The sequence below is a fragment of the Bombus affinis genome, chromosome 5 (assembly GCF_024516045.1).
Source record: "Bombus affinis isolate iyBomAffi1 chromosome 5, iyBomAffi1.2, whole genome shotgun sequence".
Taxonomy (NCBI): Eukaryota; Metazoa; Arthropoda; class Insecta; order Hymenoptera; family Apidae; genus Bombus; species Bombus affinis.
Window position 1 is genome coordinate 16501728 of NC_066348.1, and position 26395 is coordinate 16528122.

Sequence of the window (26395 nt, forward strand, 5' to 3'; positions counted from 1 at the left end):
TCTTAATCTACGTAATCAAAGTTTGTGGAACTATTGTTACTTTCGCTTACTTTAAATTTAATCTTGTCAAGAACCCGAAGAAATTTAATTTCTATTGGATTAATTTTTATGAAGACTGTTATAAAATAATTAGACATGAAAGCTGCGTCTGATCCAAAGGACATCCAGGTATTATATGTTATTTCCTAGAAATGCAATTGTCAATATTTGCAATATACATGCAGCCTATAACCTTACCAAAATATATTTTTAAATCAAATATTTATGACATACTATTTTGTTATATTCAAGTATAAGGAAATATATGTATATACATTTCTTTCTTATTATATTTGTTTGGTGTTATCATATTTATTTTATTAATGCAATTATTTTTCAGGAATTTCAATTTAAACAGTCAAACACTTCCAAAATTTTAGATGCATTCACATCCACACCAACTGCATGCAGTTTATTGGCTGCAGATAAAAAGAGGGGATTGTTATATGCAGGACAAAATAATAAAATAATTATATTGAAACCAGGAGAAGACAGTGACCCAGAATGGAAAATAGAATTTAATGTGCCTCTAGTTGTGTCTAAACTAACACTTAATTGTGATTGTACCTATCTAGCCGTGGCACATGGATCTATGGTTTTAATTTATGATGCAGAAGCACTTACGAAAAATGTACGCTTAATCTATTTTATATAAAATTTCTTTCTTTTGAATTATTACTGAGTAACTCGAAGCATATTGTAATCATATTTCTTTTCCTTAGAGTTTACAATTACTACATAAAGTTAAAATTTCTACATTAAGCGGAGATATACTTGTGTATGATCTACGATGGAATCCCGCTGTACCAAGGATGTTGTGTACAATAGCTAGTGATTATACAATTGGTAGTTTTAAAATAAAAGAAAAGAAAAAGGCTACAACCGAACTGGACACTTTCGAACTGAAAGAAAAGTTGAACAATGAACATATAAATGCCTTATGTGCAGCATGGAGCCCTAAAGGAAAACAAATTGTTGTGGGTTGTAAAAATGGTAGTATAGTACAACTTAAACCTGATTTAAAAATAGCAAGGACAATACCTGGCCCCAATCCATACATTGGTGAAGTTATTAGTATTTTATGGGTTAGCAATTATCAATTTTGTGCTGCTTATTTGGGTAATGAACAGGGAATTAATGTTCTTGTAATTGATGCCCCCAAAGGTGAAACAAATGCTGTTTTCACTTGTTATGAAGATATTACTTATGGAATAACAGATTCAGAAGCAGAAGGAACAATTCCTCGTTATTACTTTGATCATGTACCAGAATGGGGCTTAATTATTGCTGCTAGTAGCAATAGCAGTGAAATAGCTATATTAGGATCTACAGATAAAGGTGTTACTTGGAATCAGTGGCAATTGGTAGATAGTGGCAGAGCTGAATTACCATTGATTCACACCACAGAAAGCTATCCAGTAGGTTTAGCTATTGATAAATCTCCAGTTAGAAAATTACCATGGGGGGCAGATTCTACTTTACCCCATCCTGTTCCTATACTTCACATTCTTGCAACATCTGGACAATTATGCAGCTTTCATATGGTGAATCTAAGTCCCAAATGTCCTTCTATTAATTCTCCACCTACAGAAATTATTGCAATACCTCCGCAAACACAGTCAAACATTAGTCCTGAAAAATCTCTTATTATGAATGGTGCTGCAACTAGTACACCACTAGTTAAGCAACCAGAAAATACTCTTGAACGTTCAAAACCTCTTTCTGCAGGGAATATTTTGAATAAATTTATTCAAAAATCTAGTTTTACATTACCTCCAACTGAGAAACCACAGCAAGAGCAGAGACCTGAACAAATCAGTATGGGAATGAAATTGGAACCAACTAGAGAAATTCAACCTCAAGAAATTGCAAAACCGGATATTAAATTAACGTCAATTAGAGAAACAATTATACAAGAGTCTGTGGAACCAAAACCATTTGTAGATGATGATGCTAAAGATAATCATGCATATATAGAAGAACATAATTTGTTTGAGAAAGAATTACGTAAAAGATTAGAACCACAAACGTTAGATTATGATACAGAAGAAGAACGTCAAAAACTTGTGGACACATCTATTGTGATAGATCAGTTTTTACGGGAATTGAAAGAAACAACAAATAGTTTATCTAGCGACATAGCATATTTGAAAGCGCTATTATTACAATCATTTGCTTGGGTTGAAGAAACAAAATCAAAAAATGCAGCAACTAACGATATTACCACTAGAAATTGTGGAGATAACAATAAAATGTCTGACCTACAAAAACTTTATTATTACACTCAAACGCAGTTAACTCAAGCTAGTAAAATTTTAGACTTAGAATGGTCAAATCATAAATCTCAAGAAACTACACGAATGAAAATACCTCATTTAGAGTTTTTATATCAGAATCTTATATTACATAGTAAAATTATACAAGAAGAAAAAAGTAGAATGGAACACCTTAAAAAGCGATGGAAATTAATTACTCGTAATAATAGTATTTTTGGATTGAATCATTCATTATCTAATTTAACTATCACACCGTCAAAATATTCAACCATTCTTCCAAGAAATACAGGAATCATAGAAGCGCGATGCAAGGCAATTGCTTCTAAAACTTTGAGTTTTACTCAAGAAAAACAAATTAAATTGAGAGAACATTTATCTACTTCTACTCCAAGGATTATAAGACCTGTTAGTTCTTCAGATATTCAGGATCGTTTGGAAGAGACTTTGTCCTCTTTAACCTCTCCAAATACTACCAGCATTAATACAAAAAATAAGGTTGATCAATCTGTTTCCAAACAAAATACAATTACTAAACAACAGAATACATATATTGATCCTTTAGATTCTATGGCTAGCATTGTAGCAGGAATTGGTACAAGCGAATGCACAAGTGAATCTAACAATATATCAATACAAAACAAAATACAAAGCAAACAACCTAGCTTTGGCATTACTTTTCCTATATCTGGAAATAAACCTGTACAAGCAGAGAAAATATCTAGTATACCAACAACTACTGGGGGATCTCAAAGTACTAAAGCAAAACAAGATACTATTACATTAAATCAAATGCAATTACATGTTCCTGCTCATACTTCATCTAACTTAATAAAAGCTTTTCCTAAGGTTGATACTACTACATTTGATACACCAGTGCAAAAGTTAGAAGAAACAGCAGCACAAAATCCAGCTATCCAATCAATGTGGTTGCATACTATTAAAACGGAAAATAACTTGTTTAATGGTAGTTCATTAAAAGATGCATTACCACCAGAGACTTCGTTAGAAAAGATACAAATTACTCCAAATACCGGAGTGACATTACCAGTGACAACAGCAGTAAAAACCAAAGCAGTATCTACATTTAGTTTTGCTACTCCAATTACCATCCCTGCACCAATAAAGAGTACTACACAGAGTACATTTGTTGTATCACAAACAATGAATGCACAAACAATTTCTTTTGCTTCGAAATCACCAAACATTATTACTCCATTTAATTTAAAAATGACATCACCAGCGACAAAATCTCAAACACAAGATGTATTAAGTTTAACAGGGTCATTTACAGGACTTCAGACATCTAATCAAACACCTAGTATATCTACTAATAATAGTCCTAGTGCCGATGGAAAATATAACTGCAAAGCTACGTTTGGAAGATCTGATGTTAATCAAATTCTCTCACCTAATGAAAGTCAAATTTCTGCACAACACAATTCTGTTACAATTGTAGAAGTACCTCATACTGAAGCAACAACTTCTAGCCTTCCAACAAGTGCTGTACAAGATTTACTTGCATCTTCTACTACACCTTTGTTCAACATTCTGAACAGTACATCAAATGTTTCTGTATTTGAAAAAATGTCAAATTCTACTCCAACTACTTCATCCATGCCACTATTTGGTGGTTTCTTCACAACATCAAGTACAACAGCAAATACAATGACAACAACTTCTGCTACCATCTCTCCTTTTCAAAGTACTTTATCAAGACCTTTTGAGAAAGGTCCCATTATGTTACCTACAGCAAGCTCCGCCAATGCTCCTACTACTATTACTACTACTACTACTACTACTACTACTACTACTTCTACTACTACTGCTAGTACAACTACTACAACTACTACTACTGCTATTACCACTACTACTGTTAGTACTGCTACTACTAGTACTCCTACTACTACTACTACTACTACTACTACTACTATTGCTGCTGCTGCTGTTGCTACTGCTGCTGCTACTACTACTACCACTATTATTACAGCAACAACAACAACTACTACTACTATTATAACTGCTACTACTACCGCTACGTTACCTACACTTACATTCGGAACTGTTGCAACAAGTACAGTTGCTCCAGTTTTTGGTAAACCTCCCCTTACAATGAACTCACAGTTTCCAAGTACGCCAGTAGTTCCTCCAACAGATAATACGTTTGGAAAACCAGCTACTACTACACCTCTTTTTAAGCCTTTTGAAAATGCTCAGAGCACATTTATGTTTGGCAAAACGACTAAAGTTTTAACGAACGAAGTTTCAATCTTCAGCGGAACTAATACTAATTCGATCTTTGGTGGAAACACTCAAGTATCCTCATCAGATTCTATTTTCGGAAGAAATACTTCCTCGATAAATACGTTCGGAACACCTCAAACGTTCGTCTTTGATAATAATGCCCAGAAATCTGACTCAATATTTGGTTCCACATCAAACACGGGTTCTACATCCTTTTTTGGTGGTGCAACAAACAATGTCACTCCAGCGTTATCTTCAGCAAGATCTCCATCTGTATTTGGCGGTACCGCAGCTAATACGTCGCCAATGGGTGTAGAACAGCTTGTATTAGGTGCACAACCTAATGCCTTTGGCCAAACATCTTCATTTAATGCTAAACCAGTATTTGGATCACCACCAACGTTTGGAGCACCAAAACCAGTCTTTGGCACCGGTTTTGCGACAACAGCATTTGGAGTCAATACTAGCCCTCCAGGTAAATAACATATCACATTACACTTTTCTAGACTTTGTTTCTTTTTTAAGTTATGACTAAATTTAATTACTAATAATATATAAAACAGCATTTGGAAATCCACCTACTATGGGAGGAAGTCCTGCTCCAATTAATAACAACATGCCGAAAGTTTTTGGAAATGTAAGTGGCGGTAGTAGCACATTTGAAACTCTAGCGAGTCAATCAGGTGGGCTTAGTTTCAGTAGCTTAGCACAAAAAACCACAGATGTACCAAAATCTCCAGTATTTACGAGGTAAGTTAAAAATTAAATTCTTTTTATTTTTTACATTTTTTAATAACTCTTTAGATTCATAAAGTAAAAAGTGTTCAATGTACTTTTTGTTATAGCGGGAGCTCTTTTTCCACTTGGCGGTAGTCAACAAATATCTAAATTAAATAAATTATCCATAATGATACATTATTTTTATTAAAAAAAGATAGACTTCTCGTGCTCTTTCAGTCTGTTTAAATCGTGTATTTACGATTACTTTTTATAAAAAAGAAAAAAAGATCAAACATATTAGTATTAAAATATTGTTGACATCTGTGTTATACATAAGTTGATATGATTCAATATATTTCGAATTTATATACAATAAAAGATTTTATAAAACGACGCTATAAAGATACATTTAGATACCTCGCTTTATAGGTTTTGGTGCAATTGATACTTTAGTTGGTTTGCAAAGATCTATTACACATGGATCATCAAGGGGGGAATGCGTACATACAGCTGAAGATGGCACAAGAAGTGCAAGAGATATTTCTACGTTACAAGCTTCCATCCAAACCTGATGGGACAGTAGAACTATAGTTTTTAATCTGTAATCATTTTGTTCTATATTCTGTAGTCGCAAATCCGACTGACGCGGTAATAGTAGTTGTACTTGTTGATCAGGATGCCTCAATTTAATGCGTAATATTCTAGGATCTCGTAAATTCAATATTTTTGCTGTCAATGGGATTCCTAATAGAAGTCCTCCAGTAAACTTCAGTGCTGCATCTGCATCACCTCTGGGTTCTTCGATAATTGCTCTACAGAACCGAGTAAATACTGATGGTCTTGGAAGACGCTCTTCCCCTTGTGACGCTGGTGTTAGTAATAATGGTAAAAGCATTCGTGTTAAAGACCCTGGCTTTACATCAGCTAAAGTTGGAATTTGAAGTACCAGAGCTCTAGAGAAAGATGGTAATTTTGTCGGATCTTGAGATAGAATATCGGCTTCAGATAAAAAGTGACGCGCGAGTGGAAGAGCACTTCTTCCTGTCACGCTTCTTGTAACTCGAATTAATTCTACTGCCAATGCCTTCAACCACACATCATTGGCTAATATAATTTCGTTTTCACCTAATCCACTAAATAGTCTTTGTAATCTGTAACATTCATATAAATTATCTATAAATAAATATCCATATATGTATGTATATATGTTACAAAAACAAACATGCTGCTTAACATACTTTTGAGTATTCTGAAGAAGAACCGAAACATTAGTAGTTGTATTCGGCAAGGGGCTTGTAGATACCGAATTCGTTGATAATATTGAAAATTCTTTTAATACAGATTTCAAAAGTAGTAAACTTCTTATGTATAAAGCAGTAAAACGCGCAGCTCCTTCCATACGATAATCCATTTTCGCTAAACGATCGAGATCGACAGCTGCAGCTTCTAAGAGCTGAGTGTGAACTCTACCTCCAGGCCTTGCATTTTCTACACCTGTAACTACTTTTTCTAGAAATTCTTTTCCACGTCCAGTTTCTTCGTCAATTTTATCTTCTTTCCCAAAATTTGATCCACTTGTTATGGTTGGTCGCAAGCGAGGGACTAAATGCGGCATAGTATCGCGTAAATAATGATAATGTTTAGATGCATGCTCTGTAAAAAGAGCATGCATGCTTGGACAGTGAAGTGCAGCATTGAATATTAAGACTAACACGCTTGCATCTATTATTTGTAGTTAAGGATAATAAAAATAAGATTGCTAGTATAATTTATATTTTGTAAAGAGAATCGTTAGAAGGATACAAGAAGGTTCGTCGACATCCGGCTCCGGTGTATCGAAAAACGGATGACGTCCAAGAAGTTGTGGTACTAAGGGTAATGTTAAATATGGATGCGTGGCCCCTAATGCTGCCAAACAATTTCTAATACTTTCTTTGTCTTGTGGATAACGACTTAAGTTATCGAGTAGGCGGTTTACACACATATGGAGGCAATTTCTTGTAGCAAGCCGACTGGCAGCCAAAGTAGCATGTAGGCCTTCTCGTACTTCGCCTGAGAAGTCTTCTAGTGCTCCTAAAATTGTTTCTAATTGATCTTCACGAAGCGTTACGCTCGCAGACATTTTTCTTAATGATTCAATAGCTCTTAATCGAACATCTTGAATTTCATCATTAAACATATCAACCATAAAATCCAATGAAATTTTGGCTATATTTGGTTGTTCTAAAGATAAGGTACAAAGGGCTTCAACCGCTGCCGTCCTCACCTGAATGTATTTATTTTAATTGCTTAGAATATAAATTATATAACAAACAAGTAAATAATATTACCTCCAGAAATTCGTCTTCCAAACCATGAATAAATGCACCGCATGATCCGCTCTTTTCTTCTACTTCTGGTCTATCTGCTTCTACAACTTTTTGTTTTTTATCCAATGCTTGTTCTATGTATCTCTGTGAGACACCTTTCATTGTCCCTAGAAGAGACATTGCTAAAGCTCTAACTCTTGGTGATAAGTCACCCATAAGGCTACAAATTTGGGAAAATGCACAATCCACCATACGTATATCTTCTCCATCTGTTCCCATAATAATGCTATAAAACAGATGATATAAACAGATAATATAGCTGACAATAAATATTGATAACAGATTGAAATAGATATTAAATATTGCTTACTTTTCGGGGTATTCTCTGCCTAAAAGCCATATTAATTTAAGAACAGTTCTACGAACTATTTCATAATCATCTCTGAGTGCAGTACAAGCTTCTCCAAAAAAGCTTGCAGGTAATCTGCAGCCTCTATAAGAATGAAGTTCAGCCATCGTCTCAAATGCTTGTGCACGTACCCTTGGATCTTGAGAATGTGCATAGTTGCTAACAAGTGGTAAAGTATCATCTGTAGTGTTTGCAGTTAAATATCTACCAATAATAGAAAGACAACGTGTCTGTACACCATGCCAGGTATCAGGCAAATGCTCACGGGCAATCTTCAATACAAGGCTCCTAAAATTTAATGAATTATTTTTCTTCTTTAATGTTAAAAAAAAATTTCAAATATGTATATGATACCTATGATAATCTCCCAACTTCAATAATGTTGCTAATCCTTGGCTTTTTACCCTATGTGATTCTTCGTTTTTTAAAAGTTCGGCAGTTTCACTAACAATTTTTGTCTTTTCTATCGAATCATTTGTTACATCTCCTAATTCTGCAAATATCCAAAGAATTTTGGCACGAACTGCTGCTTCTGTTTCTATAGCAAATCTTTCTGACAACCTTTTTACTACGGAAGGAACATCTTCCGGAGAAATATATGCAATCGTATCAGATATACGAACAAGAAGTTGTAAAGCATCATTACCACATTTACATTTCTCAAGGCACTCAATGTAAGCTAATGCTGAACTTCCTTCTATCCCATTTTTACTACCTGAACTAGATGTAAGGTGTAATGTTTTTAATCTCTTTGGTGACTCATTTATAACCTATAAACAAGTTTAATCAAATAAAATATCGAATATAAATTTGTTTGAAACAAATCATTTAATTTACTTGACTCTGGTTAAATTCTGCCAACACCCTTTTCTTCATTAAAGCTGCCATTTTTCAATGTTATAATATTCTTTAATAACTATAGAGATTAACCATATATTTTTTATTATTTCATATTAAGTAAGAAATAAAAATTAGTAACTTTTAATTTTTAAAGCTTATAATAACGTTTATTTGTTGTTAGTAACATTTACAACACCATAAGTTACATATATATCTCAAACTTAAAATATGTGTTTTTCTGCAGTCTGGAGACAAACTTATATAGTTACGCTCTCAGCTGATTACGTGTTGATTATGCTATACTATTTACACTTATACATGTATGTCATGTGTCAAAGTATTATGAAATTAAATGACTTACTATACTTTTTATTAATTAAAAAAATTAAATAACAGATCTTCTATTTATAAAGGAAAATTCAACAACTTCCTAACTATACTATACAACAACTATATAACTTATTTTACTAAATATTGACTTATAACTTTAGCATACTTTTTATGCTCTTTTATTTTCCACTTTGTGCGAAAATATTAGTTGTTATTATAAATTTTTGTTTCTTGATAAACATAATAACGACAGTAATAGAAGTATCTTTATAATTTTCATTATTACGTATATCAAATAAACTTAAAAATATTGTAATAATGATATTTATATTCAATTTATTTATTTTAATATGGGATAAAAAATATAAACAATATTTCTATTTATCATGCTTCAGATAAACAATCGACGAATCTGTCAAATTGACAAGTTTATTTGGCATTAACATGGCTGCCGAAATCAATAGGAAACTGTCATGATACATTTTGTCCATGCTCATTGGTGTTATTAGATTTTCTAATATGTATTGTACGGATATTTTTTTGTGAACATGAATATTTTTTAAATCGTTAGAAAGGTTATTCATATTTTTCTGAAAATGTCATAATCTTGATTTATAATGGTAGGTGAAAGTGTTCTGAATATTTGCCGATCCGTGAAACGAGGGTGATTCATAACAATGTAATACAGCTTTACAAAAACAATATTTTGTTTATGATCGATTAAAAATCGTAGATATTATAGGAGTTCCTAATATTTAGTATGAACGTAGACAATGTACTTATCTTAGAAATATTACTTAAAAAAATTTGAGATATAATATTTTTACATGATTGTTGTTTCATACTTGTCTTATAAGAGAGTAACTGTTTCTACAATTTGTGTGAATATTTTTCGCTCTTAGTAGTGAAGACATTGGTATTACTCAACGAAATCATTGAGTTTCCAATAGATGATATATTAATATGGACATTTTTGAATATATTTGCATATCTGTGATTACATTTGTGTGTGGTATAATATGTACACTTGTGCTGGAATTTTATTTATTCAAAAAATACTTGGAACAAGCACCTTTGGAAAGTACACCAAGAAAATTAAAACACCATGGCAAGGCTCAGTTACCTAAAGAGTTACTTGACAAAATTCAAGATGAAAAAACAAGTTTCATAAGCATATCACGCCAGGGTATGTGCCAAGGCAATGAAAACTTGGCAATAAATTTAACATTGCAATTTTTGTTTAATGAACTTAGAAATGCTGAGAGAGTACGCCTTTGGTTGTACAGAAAGCTAAATAATGAGTTCAAAGAATTATTAACTCAATCTACCACTGGCAAATTGCTAGACAGTGTACAGGTAAAGTATATACTTAGAAGTATTGTTTATATTTCCACTAAAGTTACATCAATAATAATTTATATATATTTTCAGTTAAGAGACTTGAATCTGGGTTCACAATTTCCCACGATAAAAGGTTTAGAAGTTGCAGATTCAAAAATAGATGCTGATACAGGTTTATTGGAGACATTGGATTTATCTTTAGATTTACATTATTCTGGAAATTTTCAGTTATCAATAGATGTTAAAATGCTACTGGGAAAGACTGCATATATGGCTTTACAAGGTAAGAAATTATTTTCCCTAAATATTATTTTTGAATAAATTCTAGTAGAATAGTTAGTAACATCTTTTTTAGTGAAACGTATCAGTGGCAGAGCTAGGTTGCAGTTTACACGTGTTCCATATACTCACTGGTCCTTAAGTTTTTATTCAGATCCTATACTTGAATTGGAAGTACAATCCCAATTTCAAGGTCGTCAATTACAGCCACAGATCATTTCTTTGATCACAGGACAAATTCGTAGAGCTGTGCGTAGGAAGCATACACTACCTCGCTATAAAATGCGTTACAAACCATTTTTCCGTAGACTAAACGATGAAGCAGTAGATTTATCCGAAGTAAAATATATATTTTTATTTAAAAAGTCATAAAAATATTGAAAAAGAATATATTTAACAAATATTTAAAACTTTTATTTAGGTTGCCAATATACAATTGACACCAGGTTATTTGGAGGTATCACTGGTGGAAGTGACTAGATTAAATCTTGGACCTAATATACTTAATGCAGAGGATAGATCACAAGTTGAAGTATATTGTACAATAAGCATAGACTCAACACCTTGGGTATATCTGACTCAATATACTGGAGTTCCTTATATGGTGTTGGACTTAATTATTAGTAAAGTTGGTTCTCAGCAACTTGGCGTAGTGTTTAAGCAAGAATTTGTGCCAGAAGTAGGTCATGTATGTGTGTTAGTCGAGACTATAATAGTTGGAAGTCCTGCTGCTATTGCTGAGATGAAAAAAGGGGATATTTTAATAGCAGTAGATGGCAAAAAGGTGTCTAGCATGAATCAAGTAGCTAAATTTGTAAAAAGTGCAGTGCAGAGGCGTTTTATCATAAGGGTTGAAAGAAAATATTCTAAAGCAGATTCGGACAAACAAGCTAGCATGAAATTGGATAGTGAAAGGATATCAGCAGAAAGAGGAGTTGATAAGAAAACATTAAAAACTGATTTTATATTTAATAAGGGAGATACGCCCAGTACCGAAGACAGCAAGATCAAATTTGAAAGCCAAATAAAATTTTCGGATTTAAAGGATTGTGAAAATGAAATTTCTGATAAATTGGAAATGAGTAGTAAACTGTTTAGAAGGAGGAAAAGCAGCGCATATACCGATGATACTACTCAGACACCAGACACTACCCCTTCCAGAAAGATTTCGACTACTTCGAATCAATCGATAATATCGAGTAGCTCTCAATTTTGCTTTAATGACGATAACTATGTAACAAATATATCAGACTTATACTATACTACTAAAGAAAAAGAATATGCATCTTTAATCACTTTCGAAGAAACTAGATCTTTTCAAATTGATTCAGAACTCCAGTACTTAAATATAGGAGTGTGGGGTCGTGTAAGAGGAGGAGAAATTCAAGCAAAATTATTAGGATATATTAATGTCCCTATGAAATTAATTCTGGCACAATGTTATACATCCTCAACTGGTCATTATCTTAAATGCTATGCTTTATTACCACCAGATACTGGTGTGTAGTATTCTTACTAAATATGTATAATTGTTAATATCATATTTATTTGTATCTATTTTTTACTAATTTTATATACTGTTCTAAAAGCTTCTTTGGCGACAGTACATCCAAAACTACAAGGATATTCAGGATTCGACCCAACACTTTGTTATGGTGATATTTTATTATCTTATTTGTGGGAGTCTAGTTACCCGAATCGTCATATGACTGGTGATTCAGGGAAAAAGGAAAGTACAGAAGCTGTCAAAACACAACCACCTTTGAATGAAGAAATTTCTGAGAAAAAGATGCACGATTTTATTAGAACTCATTTTCATAGAGCAACACATTGCGACTTTTGTACAAAGAAGGTCTATGTTCTCACAGTTATTTACTTCTTTATATGTACGTTTTAAAGTAAATAATGTAATTACATATATCTCCATTATATAGATTTGGCTGAAAGATGCAGTGCAGTGCAGAGATTGTGGTATGGTGTGTCATAAGAAATGTGAAGTTCGTTGTCAAGCATCAGGAACATGCGGAGCCGAAAGTATAACAACAATGGCATTGGAAGCAGACGAAATAGAACCTACTACTGTTATTGGGGAATCAGGTCCAGAGATTTCTCTAACCAGTTGTGAAGATAATGTACAGGTACTCAAGACGTAATAAAAGTATTTATTACACAGAAATGGCATTGTCAACTTGTTGACTTTTAAATTTAGACAACATTTTAAAACAGCAATAAATGCTGTAGTTGACAATTCCATAAAATAAATATAAATTCTTATTCGTTTTTTCATTGTGATTTAATATGCCACTTAGTGATTTTAAGACTATTTGCAACTTAAAGTTGGATCTCTGAATTGAAATTTATTGAATATGTAATATATATGAATATATAATTTATATTTTTATTAAAAAAAATTGTACATTAATTTTGAAAGATAAAATTTTATTATGCAATTGTCGTTACAGTGAAATTTTACAAAAGAAATATAAAATTACGATCACTATGCATATCTACGCTTTACTAGTTATATTTGACTGTACAGTATGTAATGCTGTAATCAAGGAATTGCAGTTTCTGGGCAATTAATGTGTACTTGAAATATTTAGAGTATTCTTGGTATTTTGTACATAGGGAAACAACTGTTAAGTGTGATTCACCTTATTGTTGGTAATAAAATTGGTCATCTGCATAATAGGGAGGTGAAGGTTTTTTGTAGGTTTGCACCTTGACCTTGCTTCTAATGTTGAGTATTTGTGAATTTTGTAAGTGAATAGATCATTTGTTTTATTATTGTCTAGTAAACCTTACACATAAAATAATCAAGAATGAGATAGAAGGCGCGATTGCTTGTATCGTTTCTCCTTTTTCTCTTTGTTTTTTAATAGTTTATCGGTATTGTCGATCGAATAAGTAAAATTATTAATATTGATATTAAATGAAATTATAATTGAAATTAAATTTGGTATTAAAAATGTGAAATCCGTTGATCGATTAATCAGGGTGCAACTATGATGGCCATGAAGGCTAGTATAGCTAATACTCTATTGGGCCTGAAGAAGGCTGGAAGTACCAGTTGCTTGGCCCCACCGGCTTCCGGTACTGGTCTGGCATCTAGAAGTCTTCCCCCAAGTCCCTGTGCATCCCGCAAGGTAGAATTTAATAACACAAATTTGTTCAATTGGAACAGAGAAGGATCTCAGATTGATATTCCTTGCATTAAATATCAATAGCAATTTTAATTATACCAAATATAATTTTGGGCCTTCTCTGCTCTATTTCTGTTCTTTGTTCTATTTTTTGTACCAGCAATTGTAAGGGGCAGAAAACACGCTTATGACTAACAATAAGATATTGACTGTCATTTTGAAGCTTCAATTATATTTAATTCGCTTGTCGTTCATTGTACGTGCGATGTCTTTGAAACTTTGTACCAGCTTTCTATTCTATCCTTCCTATCGCAAATAGTCACACTATTTTTTATTGCTCATGGCACTAACTGTTATTTGGAGAGAACAGACACGCAGATGCACATCGAGATCGCCATGCTTATTATATAAGATATTGTTGTATCGATACTATATAACTAATACAATCTCACATAGAGTGATAAACGATGCTTTCTTTACACCTTTACTATCATATACAATCGAGGTAGGTGCATCTATTCTTTAGGGTCAAGATTTAAAAATGATTCTAAAATTGCCGACGAATCTGATCGAATTGTTGAAACGTTTAGAATTCATTGGTTGGTGGCTTGGGCATAAGTCCTGATCTCTTGGAGGGTGCTGAACCTAGCGTGGCAGCTCCTCTAGTAGCTGGCGATTTGGACGATGGTCTTATGTCTAGAGCTAAAGATACCGGCAAGTTTCTGTACAAACATTTGGAGCCACTAGAACGCGTTGAAAAAATCAATGTCATGGTAAAAATAATATTGAACTTTTATTAATAAAGCATATATCAATTAATCGTATATTTAATATTAACGTTTAACGTAGATGGGGAAGCTGAAAACTGCGCTCGACGCGGAAACTGCCTCAAGATTGGAATTATCACAAAGCGGAGAAATGGACAGTATTAAATTAATTGCACAAAGCGATTTACGAGTGCAAGCACTTAGTGTCTTACTATTGCATTATTGCGCTGGATTGCAACACGCGCAAGAAGCATTAGACCGATCTCAAAGAAACAGGGAATCCCAACAGGCTTAACCTCAATGAGAAAATGCCAACAAAACTATCGATATACATTCCAATTCCGCGTACATTCTATTTCACTTCACTGTCTGTTTAATACAGAAATCGTCGATAACTCTGATCGATTATAAATATCCGTTCAGGTATCTGTATCATATATATACGTACTTACAATTGGACGTATTATATGGTTGCTTTGAAATTTCTCTATAAATCGTTCAGCGACATTCATGTTAATAGGCCTCTAGATAATACTCGTAAATTTGACCGTGATACCTTCATAGTTTACCAGAGAACACCAAATATTAAGACTTGTATTTACAGATTCTATGTATACTCGTAGAGAACAGAGTACAACGTATACCAGCTGTGTTTACGCATAGAGTATTTTCAGCGGTGTAGGTAAATAGTTGTGTTATAGAATGATTAGGATAACAAAAACGGGAAAATAGTGTCTTGAGTTTAAGTGTAAGGTAGTAGGTAATTAGAGATTTAATTACGGTATTCGATAGTTTTGCGGAACAGATATTATTCTCTTTCATATCAATATAACGATTGACCTTCGATTACGAGATTTAAATAATTCAGAATAGATTTTGTTTCTTACTGAATCGTATTTTACTTATCTGTAAGCCGGCTGCAACGAAATACATTAATTGCGACTGATTTAAAAAATATCAACTTTAGTATTATCTACATACGAGTATGAATGAAATACACGATATGGTAGAATTCCATCCATAGATAACACGAATAGATAACATCGAGGTATTGATATATACATATATTTCATGGCTTTAACAAGATATTACGATTTATTGTTAATATGTAAAATAAATATAAGAAAATCAATATAGATTATTGAACGAGTGTTCAGTGATAATTTGTACTCGTATTATTTAAGACTCGTATTATTAATAACAAGATTAACGAAAACCGTTTCTTGAGTGATTATTCTCTCGAAACACGCTGTTCCAAGCGATGATTTAAGTATCGAAAATGTTTCATTCGTCCAACGAGAAATATATGCGAATAAATGCGAAATCGGGTAGACGTTCGTTTATATCTATCGGTGACGATGATCTTTCCGTTTAAACTACGTGGAAGATCCGAATTCTTGGTAAATATGAAAATACTCGAAAAACGGAGACGCAGTAACTTGCGGGCGCACAAAGAGTCAACGTCAGAGCCAAAGATTTTATAGGGCCAATGTTCGCGGTCAAACAGAGACGTTTTGCGAAGGTTTTTCGCAGATTATAATCGCGGGAGGCCACATTGCATCGTTAAAGCAAGGAAGAATATAGCTCGTAATATAAAATTTCCAACAATTCGGATGTCATTTTGTTTTTCACTTGATCGTGAATCGACGATCGCTGCCGGTCAACCTTATCGTATTCCCCGTGCGATACTTTTCATTTGCACACGGGCGTACGACTTCTCAAGATTCAGAAAAATTTACTGCGCGAATTATTCGTGGAACACGATGTTTCTTTCTGACACGTGTTGGCAGATCACAGTTGGCGTAAAATCAGAACTCGGCAGTCTTGACCGGATGTAAAATTACGCGTCGTTTTAAAAACGTAAAGTCATCGAATTCACAAAGAGGATGTATGTATGTAAGCGTATCGAGCAGATGTTTTACGTTCATTATTACGGATTAAAAGGTCGATCAAGGATCCTTCTTTAAACATGAAATGGGTCCGTTGGAGACTGAAAAACCGCGAACATCTTCCTTGTCGATGTATGTAAATGTACCATACATATATATATATATATATAGAGAGAGAGAGAGAGAGGAGGAAGAAATCATTTGGGGAAAGAGAGAAAAAGAGGGTATACACGTGCATGGACCGCGTGCATCGATCTCAGCACGATACAGCGTAGCTTATATCTCGCGCACGTTCATGCGAGAGTCAATACGAATACGACGACTGAAAAGTCATGGGGGATTTTGGCCCGCGAATCTATTCTCGTCCATGAAATGCACGCGCAGTATCCTCTGGCCACGTGCCAAACATACCGAAGAATCGTATAAACATTTTATCCCTGTTGGGCACTGGACTCTGCAATGAATGGAGAGAAAAGATCTGCATGGAAAAGTAAAGACGCGATTGATTTTTCTTAAGTACCTCTCCGCGCTAATTCACCATTAAATCAGGGATAATCGGAGATTCGAATCTACTATTTTCTTTTTTCTTTCCATAGTTTGGTGAGAATATTCGATACGATTGGTAACGGATGAGTCATAAAGATTTTCTTTTCCAGAATACCGCGTGATCGAACGAACGAGAGATTCTTTCGGGAGAAAGGCGTAGAAATACGTTGTTTAATGCGGTGAAACGAATACGCTTTTCGATCTCGCGACGTCGGCCAAAACACGCGCATTCGATGTTTTCTTTTGTCTGAAAAGATGCCCTGGCAGTATCACTTATTCCAGATGCTCCTTCTAGCTGTTTATTATCACGATGAAACAACGACGCACATGTCCGTATGCAGTCTTTTTTATAAACCGTCACTTAACGGAAGATTAATTGTATCTTATATTTTCGAATATTTCTCGATGAAATGTTCGATATCCTTTCCCATAGATCGTCGACTCTTGTCCAAGATAACGAAGATATATTTAGCAAGTTTGTCGATCGATTTACTTTTTATAGTCTGTTGGAAAGAAATACGTCGAGAAATTTTCCGAGTGGTAACGCGTGTTCGTTTCCATTGTCGTGCGAAACGCGTACGTGCCATTTTTATATCGCGTTGTTTGCGAAGAAATACGTACGAAGAAAAGTGAAACAGAATGGTTACTGGAAAAGTTCGCCACCGATGAACGGACGGGCAATAATGAACGTTCGCAATGGCGCAGTAGGCATCGTGCCGAACGGATGGTTCGTCGTATTTTCGACCTTGGATTTGGACGATGTTTCAAGCGAATATTTTTCGAACAGGAATGGAAAGGTGAACGGAAAGAACGGAACAAAGCTTTCGTCACGAAAAAAGGAGCGGAAGCGTATGAAAATCGTGTGCGTTGAACATTTTTCATTTTGAACCTTGTTCGCTTCCTCGTCCTTACCGCGTGAGCTACGCCGCTAATTGCACATTTATGTAACGACGCGATTCGATATATATATATATATATATTGAATGTGTTTCATATATATATATATATATGAAAATAAAAAGGATAAAAAAGTATTTGAACAACGACAATCGAGGAATCTTCTGTACATGCGGTTGTATAATAATTTTTTAATCCGCTGTATAGTTTCTTTCAGCTAATCTATCATCGAACGTTTCCCCTTTACGCTTCGTACGCATCTGAGAAATTTCGTTCGCTTTTACAGTATTGCGTAAGAATTATGGACGTATGGATAAATATGAAACGAAAAATTGGCTCGCCACGGATCTTACGATCTTCAGACGGTTCTTTATAACGCGTCATGAATTATAGATGAAAGAAACGTGGAATTAATTAAAATGGCAAGTCGAAAGAGGAACAGAATTTGGAAGCTCGTAACGAAATGTTGGTAGGAAGTTGGCCGGCGTCATTCGCAGAGTCACGTAAACGTGCAGACGCTTTCCAAACTTACACGCACGATATCTAGGTTTCTTCCGAGTGCAGGCACGATCAAAAGAACCTCAATCTCGATAGAACGTGCAATTAGATGAGTCATCCCGTTCCGCGAGAACTTTTGCATCGAGTATTACGCTTCTCCCTGCGACGATCCCTTCCTGTTTCCGTCAATCTTACGTTCAGACTTCCTTCGTCTATGTCACAAAGGCCTTCGAATAGTCGTATTTACGCGCCTATTTCTGTACGAAGAAACTTCAATGCCGTGTTTAACGTAGTTCGACTCTTAAGAAGCGTAACGCGGAAAAGCTACGCACAAACGGCCCACGAAAATTCATCCTGTTCTTTCTTCGTTGAAAGGACAATGCGACAATGCGAACCCTGAAACGAGACGTGTTCTGATAGCTGGGACCTTGACTGCACGTTCGTGAAAATTCTAACTCCAATTTCGACAGGTTGCAGGCCGAGTGCACCTGGCTGTACATATGCGTTGTGGCATCTACAGTTGTTTTCAAACAAAGAGAGGGAGTTGAAACAAAGTAGTCAGCTGATTCGAGATACATCTTTGGTGGGAGACTCTGCTACGAAGGCTTAAATAGCACCGCGTGGAGTTCTGCACTTCAGTGCCAGCCAGCGTCACCTGAAACGCTCTCGTTTCGATATCTTTCCCCTTACTTTCTGAGAGTTCTTCAAGTGCGGGGAAAAACAGAAAATCGCAGCAATCTCGCAGCTTCGTGAAAGATCGAGGACACAACGATCTCGTCTCAGACGTGATCGGTTCATCGATGTTCTCAGAAGCCAACGGTTCTCCGTTGTTTTCTCGATAAACATACCGACAACATTTGCGACGACAACGCTAAAAGTTCGCATTAGACGCGATAGTTTCAGGCAACGAGTATCTCGTCGGAAAAGTGCGTTCCAAGCGTTCTTTGTGTACGATCAAAAGGTTGCGTCCCGAAACATGATTGTTTTTTAATGCGCGAGGAAGAAGTGGAGAGAATCAAGGGTGCTATTGATACTTCGAGGAAGAAACCGTAAAAGCGTGTACTTGATCACTGTGCAACGAGTTCGACAGTGATTAGACAACTTTGAAGAGATTCAGTGATCGTTCGATTCCGAATAAATAGAATTTCTAGACGAGTTCCTTTCTTTCGTTTAAAACTCTACGAAGATTTTTCCACGTCCGTCGTACATAATCGAACGTAGAAGAGATGAGACCACCCGCGTACAATGGTGACGATGTGCAACAGATTTCTCAGGAGCAAGGAGAGAGGAACGTGGCTATGGCTGTTTGCGTCCAGTTGGCGGGCCGGGCGATAATTAGGGTAGTTTCCCGGTGCGAAGAGGCGCAGGACAATTGTAATCTAGGTGGGTCAAATCTATCATTGTATGATTTCCTATCTTTGATACCGTTTTAATCTGTTTCGCCTCCTAACATCGACAAACTTTCGACTTGCTCGTTGGATTTTCGAATGTAAAACAATAAATCTGCGGAAAAAGTTGATCTTTGAACCTTTTCTGATAGAAAAATAAAAATAACTCTTTTAAGAGAAAAACGCATAGTTTTCTTTTTAGAAAAAAAAAAAAATGAAAAACTATTAATAAAAGAGCAGACAGAAAGGTATATTTCTCCTTACTAGCGTTGACTCGAGAAACTACTTCGCTAACGTAGAATTGGTTAGCGAAACGTAATTGTTTACTTCGCGTTTGATACTTTCTACGCTACGATATCTTTCCGCCTTTGAGGTATTACACTTTCGCTCGGCTGAGAATTTCATTTGGGGAAAGAAAACGTGCTGGAACATTCGTCGAGTAATATTCGCGTTTCTATGATTCTCTAAAAATTAGATCAAGATGTTCTTCTCGATTTATACTTACTGTACGATCGATGAATAAAAACGCCATGATTGTTTCACGAAACAGAGAACAATTCGCATAATGGGCTGCGCACTTTTCTTCGTGTATATGATAATAAAAGCTCAGATAAGATATCGGATAATGCTAAAATTGTATACGTTTTTTTAGAATAGTATACTCAGACTAATTCCTTATCACCTCCACGCTCACGTTTGTTCAAATCTGATCTAGTGGATTATTTCTTAATCGATTTCGCTAAAAATTTTTGCTTGTACGTGTACTTGCAGTCAAGCACGAACTATATATCGCAGATCGGATAAATCGTAAATCTTATACAGGTTGTTTAAGTTGGCTAGCTGTTTGTAACGCATGGCCCGATCTCCTACTGGTATAATCGACTCGCAACAGTACATTTGCCGGTAATGTAATTTGCTCGACTCCCTATTGCACTCGAACATCGCAAATAATTTTCTTAACGTGTGCAAAATCGTGAAAGCAACTTGATGTTCGCTTATAACGTAAACTAAATCGTTTACATGATAAATATGGAATCACAAAGAAATTGTTCCATCGCAAAATAATTTTGATCGTTTTGCCTCCGCAGGAGGCATTATCAATAAATTGCGAACGATCGAATAATAAATTAATAGACGTGGTGTCGTATCGAGCGACCTTAGAACTCGCTCGGTTAGAGTTTAGAGGACTAATATAGTTGGCAACTCGATACGCGTTTCTAGCCGGCCTTGATTCGTTGTTTCGACTGACCCGTAACCGTAACGAGCTCGATTTTCAAACTACCGTGACAAACTAGGTTCACCAGTACGCTAAACGTCACCAGTACGCTAATGTCTTCCGCGTCGATACTTACTTTTCGAACCACCGTATAGATCACGCGACTCGCTTCCTGATTCAACCTGGAAGTAAGAACGAGTCTCAGTCCTCGCCTTATCTGCCTATCCGGATAGATTTGAGACCTTTCTCAATGTCGCCTCATCCAGGTTTGTCTTGAATCGATCTGTATCGGGTGTTACCTTATCTCTTCGTTGTCTCTTTGTTTGTTAATTATTTTAGGCGCACTCTTATAATGCCTTAATTACGTTCTTTTTCTCTTAGCTCTATCGTGATTAAGAACATTACTGTCAAGCCGTCAAAAGTAAATACGAGATTTCTAATCGGTAACTGGCGAAAGTCTTGAAGCGGAGAAAATGAGAGCGAGAGGTACTTGGCAGCCACGTTCAAGGAGTCACTCTACGTCCGAATGCGCATTTCTGTAACAACACTTGTAGCAATACTCGAGAAAAATTGTTTTGACAAGAAGCATCGGGCCAACAACCAGAAGTGATACCTCTTTTTCAATTTTCGCACATATAATTGGTTATAGTCAGCACTGAATTGTGTTATCAAGAATTTCTTTGTCATTTAAGAGTTCATCCTAATTCTATCTCTTTAAGTTCGGCATAAGATAATTAAAAGTATCTTTCTATTCTACTCTATATAAATGTCTTTCCCCGCGTCTTTACCCACATAGTATTATCATTCGAAAAAGCAAAAGAGATGTTATAACGTTAGCTCGTTAGGTGATAGGGATATCTAATGTTAGTATGATGCATTAGGCAAGCATACGTAACAGGTGGTCGTGTTCTTTGCTGCGGTAGCGGCTCGTGCATCAATTCGAATAAAAGTGAAATGCTCGCTCCGGCTTCTAGCATAGTTAATTGGTTGGATAAACATTGCGTTACACAACTCTTGTATCCGGTCTTTGTTTCTTAAGCTATCCAACCATCGATCCGAACACGTTGCAAATTTTGTCTTTATGAACGAAGCTTAAAATAATACGATTACGTCGTGTACCGTATAACTGCAGTGCTAATAGAAATATTTTTATGACGTCCGAGCCGTTATGTTCCCTTTGCAATTTTTTCATTTTTTTACAATACTTTGTATTGTATTTTAACTATATCAATAAAGAATTTTAAGTTTGTAAACACTTTAACATTGGCTATTGATATTATTGTGCGATATATGGATGCGTCAACTTGTGAGTCAACAGTCGGCCAACAGGAAGATCTATTGTACGTTTTGGAGGCATTTGTGCATACGAAAGGTCAATCTCGGAATAGTGAACCGCTACGAGGCCCTGGCAAAGTAAATGCTCGCGCTTTGCATGTCGCACGAGAGTCGTTTCTTCTTCCTGATCTTTTTACATGCATCCACGACAAAGTGTTAATGAACTACTAAGCTGTTACGTCATCATGTTATTTTCATTGTTGTCCCATTATTTTTTAATACATTCAAGCGAGATTTTTGTCTAGCAAAACCTTACGATATTTCTGCTCATTATCTTCTTTCAATAAAACTAGAATTTCATCTTTCAAATTTTTTGTCATATGGATCCGACAATAAAAAAATCGGGCTTACCGATGCATGAAAACTTAGTTAACTTGTAGCGTTATTTGTCCAAAGTATAAAACTTGTGCTTGAGTAAGTGAGTCAGCTGGCAGTTTTATCACTCGACCTGAACGCTGTTCCGTAAAAAATATTTACATTAGTAAGCGTATTATGAATATTTAATAAATGCGTATGATTGGAATAGACTTATTTCATAAGAAATCGGAGAATTATTAATTTTTATGTGAACAGCATTATTTTTTCATATGTAAAACATGGACGATACTGTATATTTTCATAGCCATGAGATAAAATACGAGTGTATACACCTTGTGCGCTATATGAATACAGGTACGCGAGGCGCCACCATGTATGGAAACGTAACCTTAAATGGTAGCTTGCCACCAAAGCCATTTACTACTTTATAGCAAAAAGTCATCGCCACTGTCAATACAAACAGTAAAACATAGTCAGGTAGTTGACTCAGTCAATAGCGTTGAAAATCTTTTCGTTTGAAATATAATAAAAGACGAAATTGTTGTGTTTAAAAGTTTGAAACAGATAATAATGTTAAAAAATATAGTTTCGTTGTAGCAAAGTTTTCAAATGTTCGATACTGTACTTATAAATCGATTCCTGAAGTAATGTATAATATTTTATCTTGCACGATGTTAAGTATCATGAACTACAAATATATCGCTTCGGTAACAAAATTAATCGGCTTAAGTCGTACATAAACATTTGCAATAATATAAATCATAAAAATATTACTTGACGCGAAACGGAAGAAGGCATAACAAAATCAGAACTAAACGCGCAAGCGCCCGAAAAATGGCGACAAGATTTTCTAGCGCAATATCAAACAAGCGAGTGTCCCGCATCTATTTTCATATCGCCAAAACGCTTCGAAAATTTGTTTTTGTCTTATTAAAATTCAAATTAGGTAACGATAAATTTAAATTTCAATCATTAAGAAAATATGATACTACGAATATCAAAATGTATCAGACATTTTACATTATCGTCATTGATTTCCACGTCACAATATCACAGCACGAATTTCCGGAAAGTAAAGTGAATGCCAAGGTCATCAAACGCGTGCTATTTATTTCTGAAATTCGTCGAAAATAAATGTTTCATATAAAGGTGGCGAGACGTCTAACTTGAGTCAGTTTGCCTCAGCAAGATGGCGAACGCCGTCACGAGAGTAGTGTTGCGCTGCGAGGATGCACAAGAAACTAACAATCTTGGTAAATTGTACTTTGTAAAATATTTAAAAAATCGTTTTCATAGACTGTCAAAATCACGATTCTCGTAAACATTTAAGATTAGTCTGTTTAAATTAATTGTCATTGTAGATACTTTAATTTAGTTCATGACCTAGTTCTCGCTGCTACAGGTGCATCGCGGGTTTTATAAAAAATTTTATATGTTTACCCAAGCTTTTCACGTTTTCAATATAATTTCTATGTGCTTAATCGGTTTAGATTCGATCTGTAACTTCGAATGTAAGAAACAATAATTGAAAAGTGTGCAAACTGCTATTGTTATCGTCGTGGAATATTGATACACTGACCTAGTTCGACAGCTGATCTGTCAAGAACACAATACGGCCGGGCGCAATATCTTCGTGCTCCAGTTATGAAAATTGAACACATCGCTATTTTTTATGACACGTAGTTCAAATATATATGTATAATACATGGAATATATACGTTTAATATAGCGTTATGTCTTGTTTATATAACTGTTGATGTATTTAATTTGATCAGATATAGATTTTGGAAAATATTTTTTTTCATGTCTGAAACAAAGTAATTACGTAACACTTTTTAACGTTACCATTTTATATTTTTCAGATCTGTCAGAATGCCAACTAATGCAGGTACCTGATGCAGTTTATCATTTAATGAGACACACAGAGTTAAAAAGATGTAATCTGTCAGGGAATGTGATAACAAAAATTCCACCAAAATTTGCAGTCAAGTTCTCTCTGATTACTGGTAAGTTGATCAATACTTGTTTTTAATCAAATATTCGTACTGTTAATTTCTTTTTCGTCTCTGTTATTATCTTGTTTTCGATAATTAAAGAAAATTTTATCTCTTTTTTTCTATTTAAGCTGAAAGGTATCACTGTAATACAAATTCAAACACGTAATCGTTTCTAGAACTGAACCTGAGTCATAATCAAATGAGTAAGCTACCAGAAGAACTTGCTGAATTGCAAGCTTTAGAAAGGTTGGATATATCGCATAATACATTCATTGCTTTGCCACCCGTTACATGTCGAATACCGCAACTCAAGCGGCTTCTTGCTAACAACAATTCAATCATTGGTAAGCATTACTTACTTTGTTATATAAAGGATATTCAAATGATTCAGTTATCGATATTATTGGTAATTTTGATAATTTAAATTTTCTAGACATAGACGTTGAAAGACTCAGGCACGCTCCCGCGTTGGAATTTATTGATCTTCAAGCCAATCCATTAACGGCCAGGATGCACGATCTTCTAAGTACTTTAACTCGAATTAAAATTGAACTGACCCCTCGACAAGTCGAAGAATGGGAGGACCTCACTATTTGAAGTGAATGCATAGTTCAAAGAAAACAATAATATCTGCCAAAGCAGCTGATCGTTGAATAATCGTTCTACATGGACGTAGTTTGCTTCCATTACTATTGACTGAGATTGTTCAAAAGTTCGCAGATTGTTACGCGAATTCCGAACAAATCAAGTATTTTGTACAGTGACAAAAAAGCACATGACTGATCGATAACAGGTGTGATGATATGCGGCAAGAATCATCAGAAAATGGAACTCTCTCCAATTGATGTTTCCTATAATCTGTACTTAAGGATAGACTTGCCGCGTACCTGGAACTTTCTTCATTGATCTCGTGGATAGCGATTGATTGTCACTTCTTTTACTCTCGTTTTGTACCGTGTGGATTTTTTTAGATATTATTATGCTGCTCGCTCATTTGGCCCGCGGAATGCTGTGATCCATGTATGTGTAACATCGCGAGCTGCCGATTCAATTTACTACCATATTTTTACTAACTCCAAATAAGTATCCTGTACATTTAAGATATGTTTTATTATTTTTTATGCGTGGACTTGACACACTGCGACATATTATGTAATAAATCGAACGACTGCCAATATATAGGCGATCTATTGCTGACATTTTCGCCATAAATCGATCAATACTTTCGATTTTATAAAACATTGAAAAGAAAAAGAAGAGAACGACAAGTATAAATCCAATGTACCGATTAGAATATACGAAAATTCATTATTTTCTTTTGTTTAGATACGTGTCTTATGGACTGGTAAGAATTTACAGGAACAATTGTATTTAATTTATATAAACGATATGTACATTAAACTGTATTATGTATTAATTGTAACGTAGCTCTGTGTATATGCACAACAGGTATCAGAATGTATTGCTCTGTATTTCTGATCTAGTCAATTGTCCGCGAAATGTTACAATATACTTTAAGAAACACAGTTCTCCTTTATTCTTCCTTCTAACTCATTTCCTTTCTAATTGGGAAAAGGATGTTAAGGAGTAATAGATGGATACGTTGGATTTGCACAC

The 26395-nt window shown here is 34.9% G+C and overlaps 4 protein-coding genes across 8 annotated transcripts; 3 read left to right on the forward strand and 1 right to left on the reverse strand.

Annotated features, from left to right (window-relative positions):
* On the forward strand, positions 1–5669 carry LOC126916680 (nuclear pore complex protein Nup214-like). Its single transcript, XM_050722702.1, has 5 exons — positions 1–168; positions 380–670; positions 762–5031; positions 5120–5306; positions 5402–5669. Exons 1-5 carry the CDS (start codon positions 136–138, stop codon positions 5427–5429), a joined length of 4809 nt encoding a protein of 1602 aa, XP_050578659.1. The 5' UTR covers positions 1–135; the 3' UTR covers positions 5430–5669.
* LOC126916682 (integrator complex subunit 4) lies at positions 5610–23559 on the reverse strand. Of its 3 annotated transcripts, XM_050722708.1 has the most exons (8): positions 23407–23559; positions 20418–22918; positions 8349–8764; positions 7956–8282; positions 7607–7871; positions 7080–7542; positions 6515–6998; positions 5610–6427 (listed from the first exon to the last, which is right to left on the reverse strand). In XM_050722708.1, the coding sequence occupies exons 2-8, from the start codon at positions 20442–20444 to the stop codon at positions 5686–5688; spliced, it is 2724 nt and encodes a 907-aa protein (XP_050578665.1). In that variant the 5' UTR covers positions 20445–22918; positions 23407–23559; the 3' UTR covers positions 5610–5685. The 3 variants fall into 3 exon arrangements, with proteins under 3 accessions (XP_050578665.1, XP_050578664.1, XP_050578663.1); XM_050722707.1 differs by lacking the exon at positions 23407–23559 and having other exon boundaries at positions 20418–23205; XM_050722706.1 differs by lacking the exons at positions 20418–22918; positions 23407–23559 and adding an exon at positions 8832–9357.
* Positions 9510–15857, forward strand: LOC126916681 (PDZ domain-containing protein 8). Of its 2 annotated transcripts, XM_050722704.1 has the most exons (9): positions 9511–10520; positions 10596–10788; positions 10861–11123; positions 11206–12283; positions 12374–12636; positions 12719–12922; positions 13781–13930; positions 14518–14700; positions 14777–15857. In XM_050722704.1, exons 1-9 carry the CDS (start codon positions 10128–10130, stop codon positions 14987–14989), a joined length of 2940 nt encoding a protein of 979 aa, XP_050578661.1. In that variant the 5' UTR covers positions 9511–10127; the 3' UTR covers positions 14990–15857. The 2 variants fall into 2 exon arrangements, with proteins under 2 accessions (XP_050578662.1, XP_050578661.1); XM_050722705.1 differs by lacking the exon at positions 13781–13930 and having other exon boundaries at positions 9510–10520.
* On the forward strand, positions 19131–26304 carry LOC126916686 (leucine-rich repeat-containing protein 20). Of its 2 annotated transcripts, none has more exons than XM_050722714.1 (4): positions 19131–19907; positions 24644–24787; positions 24955–25122; positions 25212–26304. In XM_050722714.1, the coding sequence occupies exons 1-4, from the start codon at positions 19751–19753 to the stop codon at positions 25373–25375; spliced, it is 633 nt and encodes a 210-aa protein (XP_050578671.1). In that variant the 5' UTR covers positions 19131–19750; the 3' UTR covers positions 25376–26304. The 2 variants fall into 2 exon arrangements, with proteins under 2 accessions (XP_050578671.1, XP_050578672.1); XM_050722715.1 differs by lacking the exon at positions 19131–19907 and adding an exon at positions 23647–24034.
* The last annotated feature ends 91 nt before the right edge of the window (positions 26305–26395 follow it).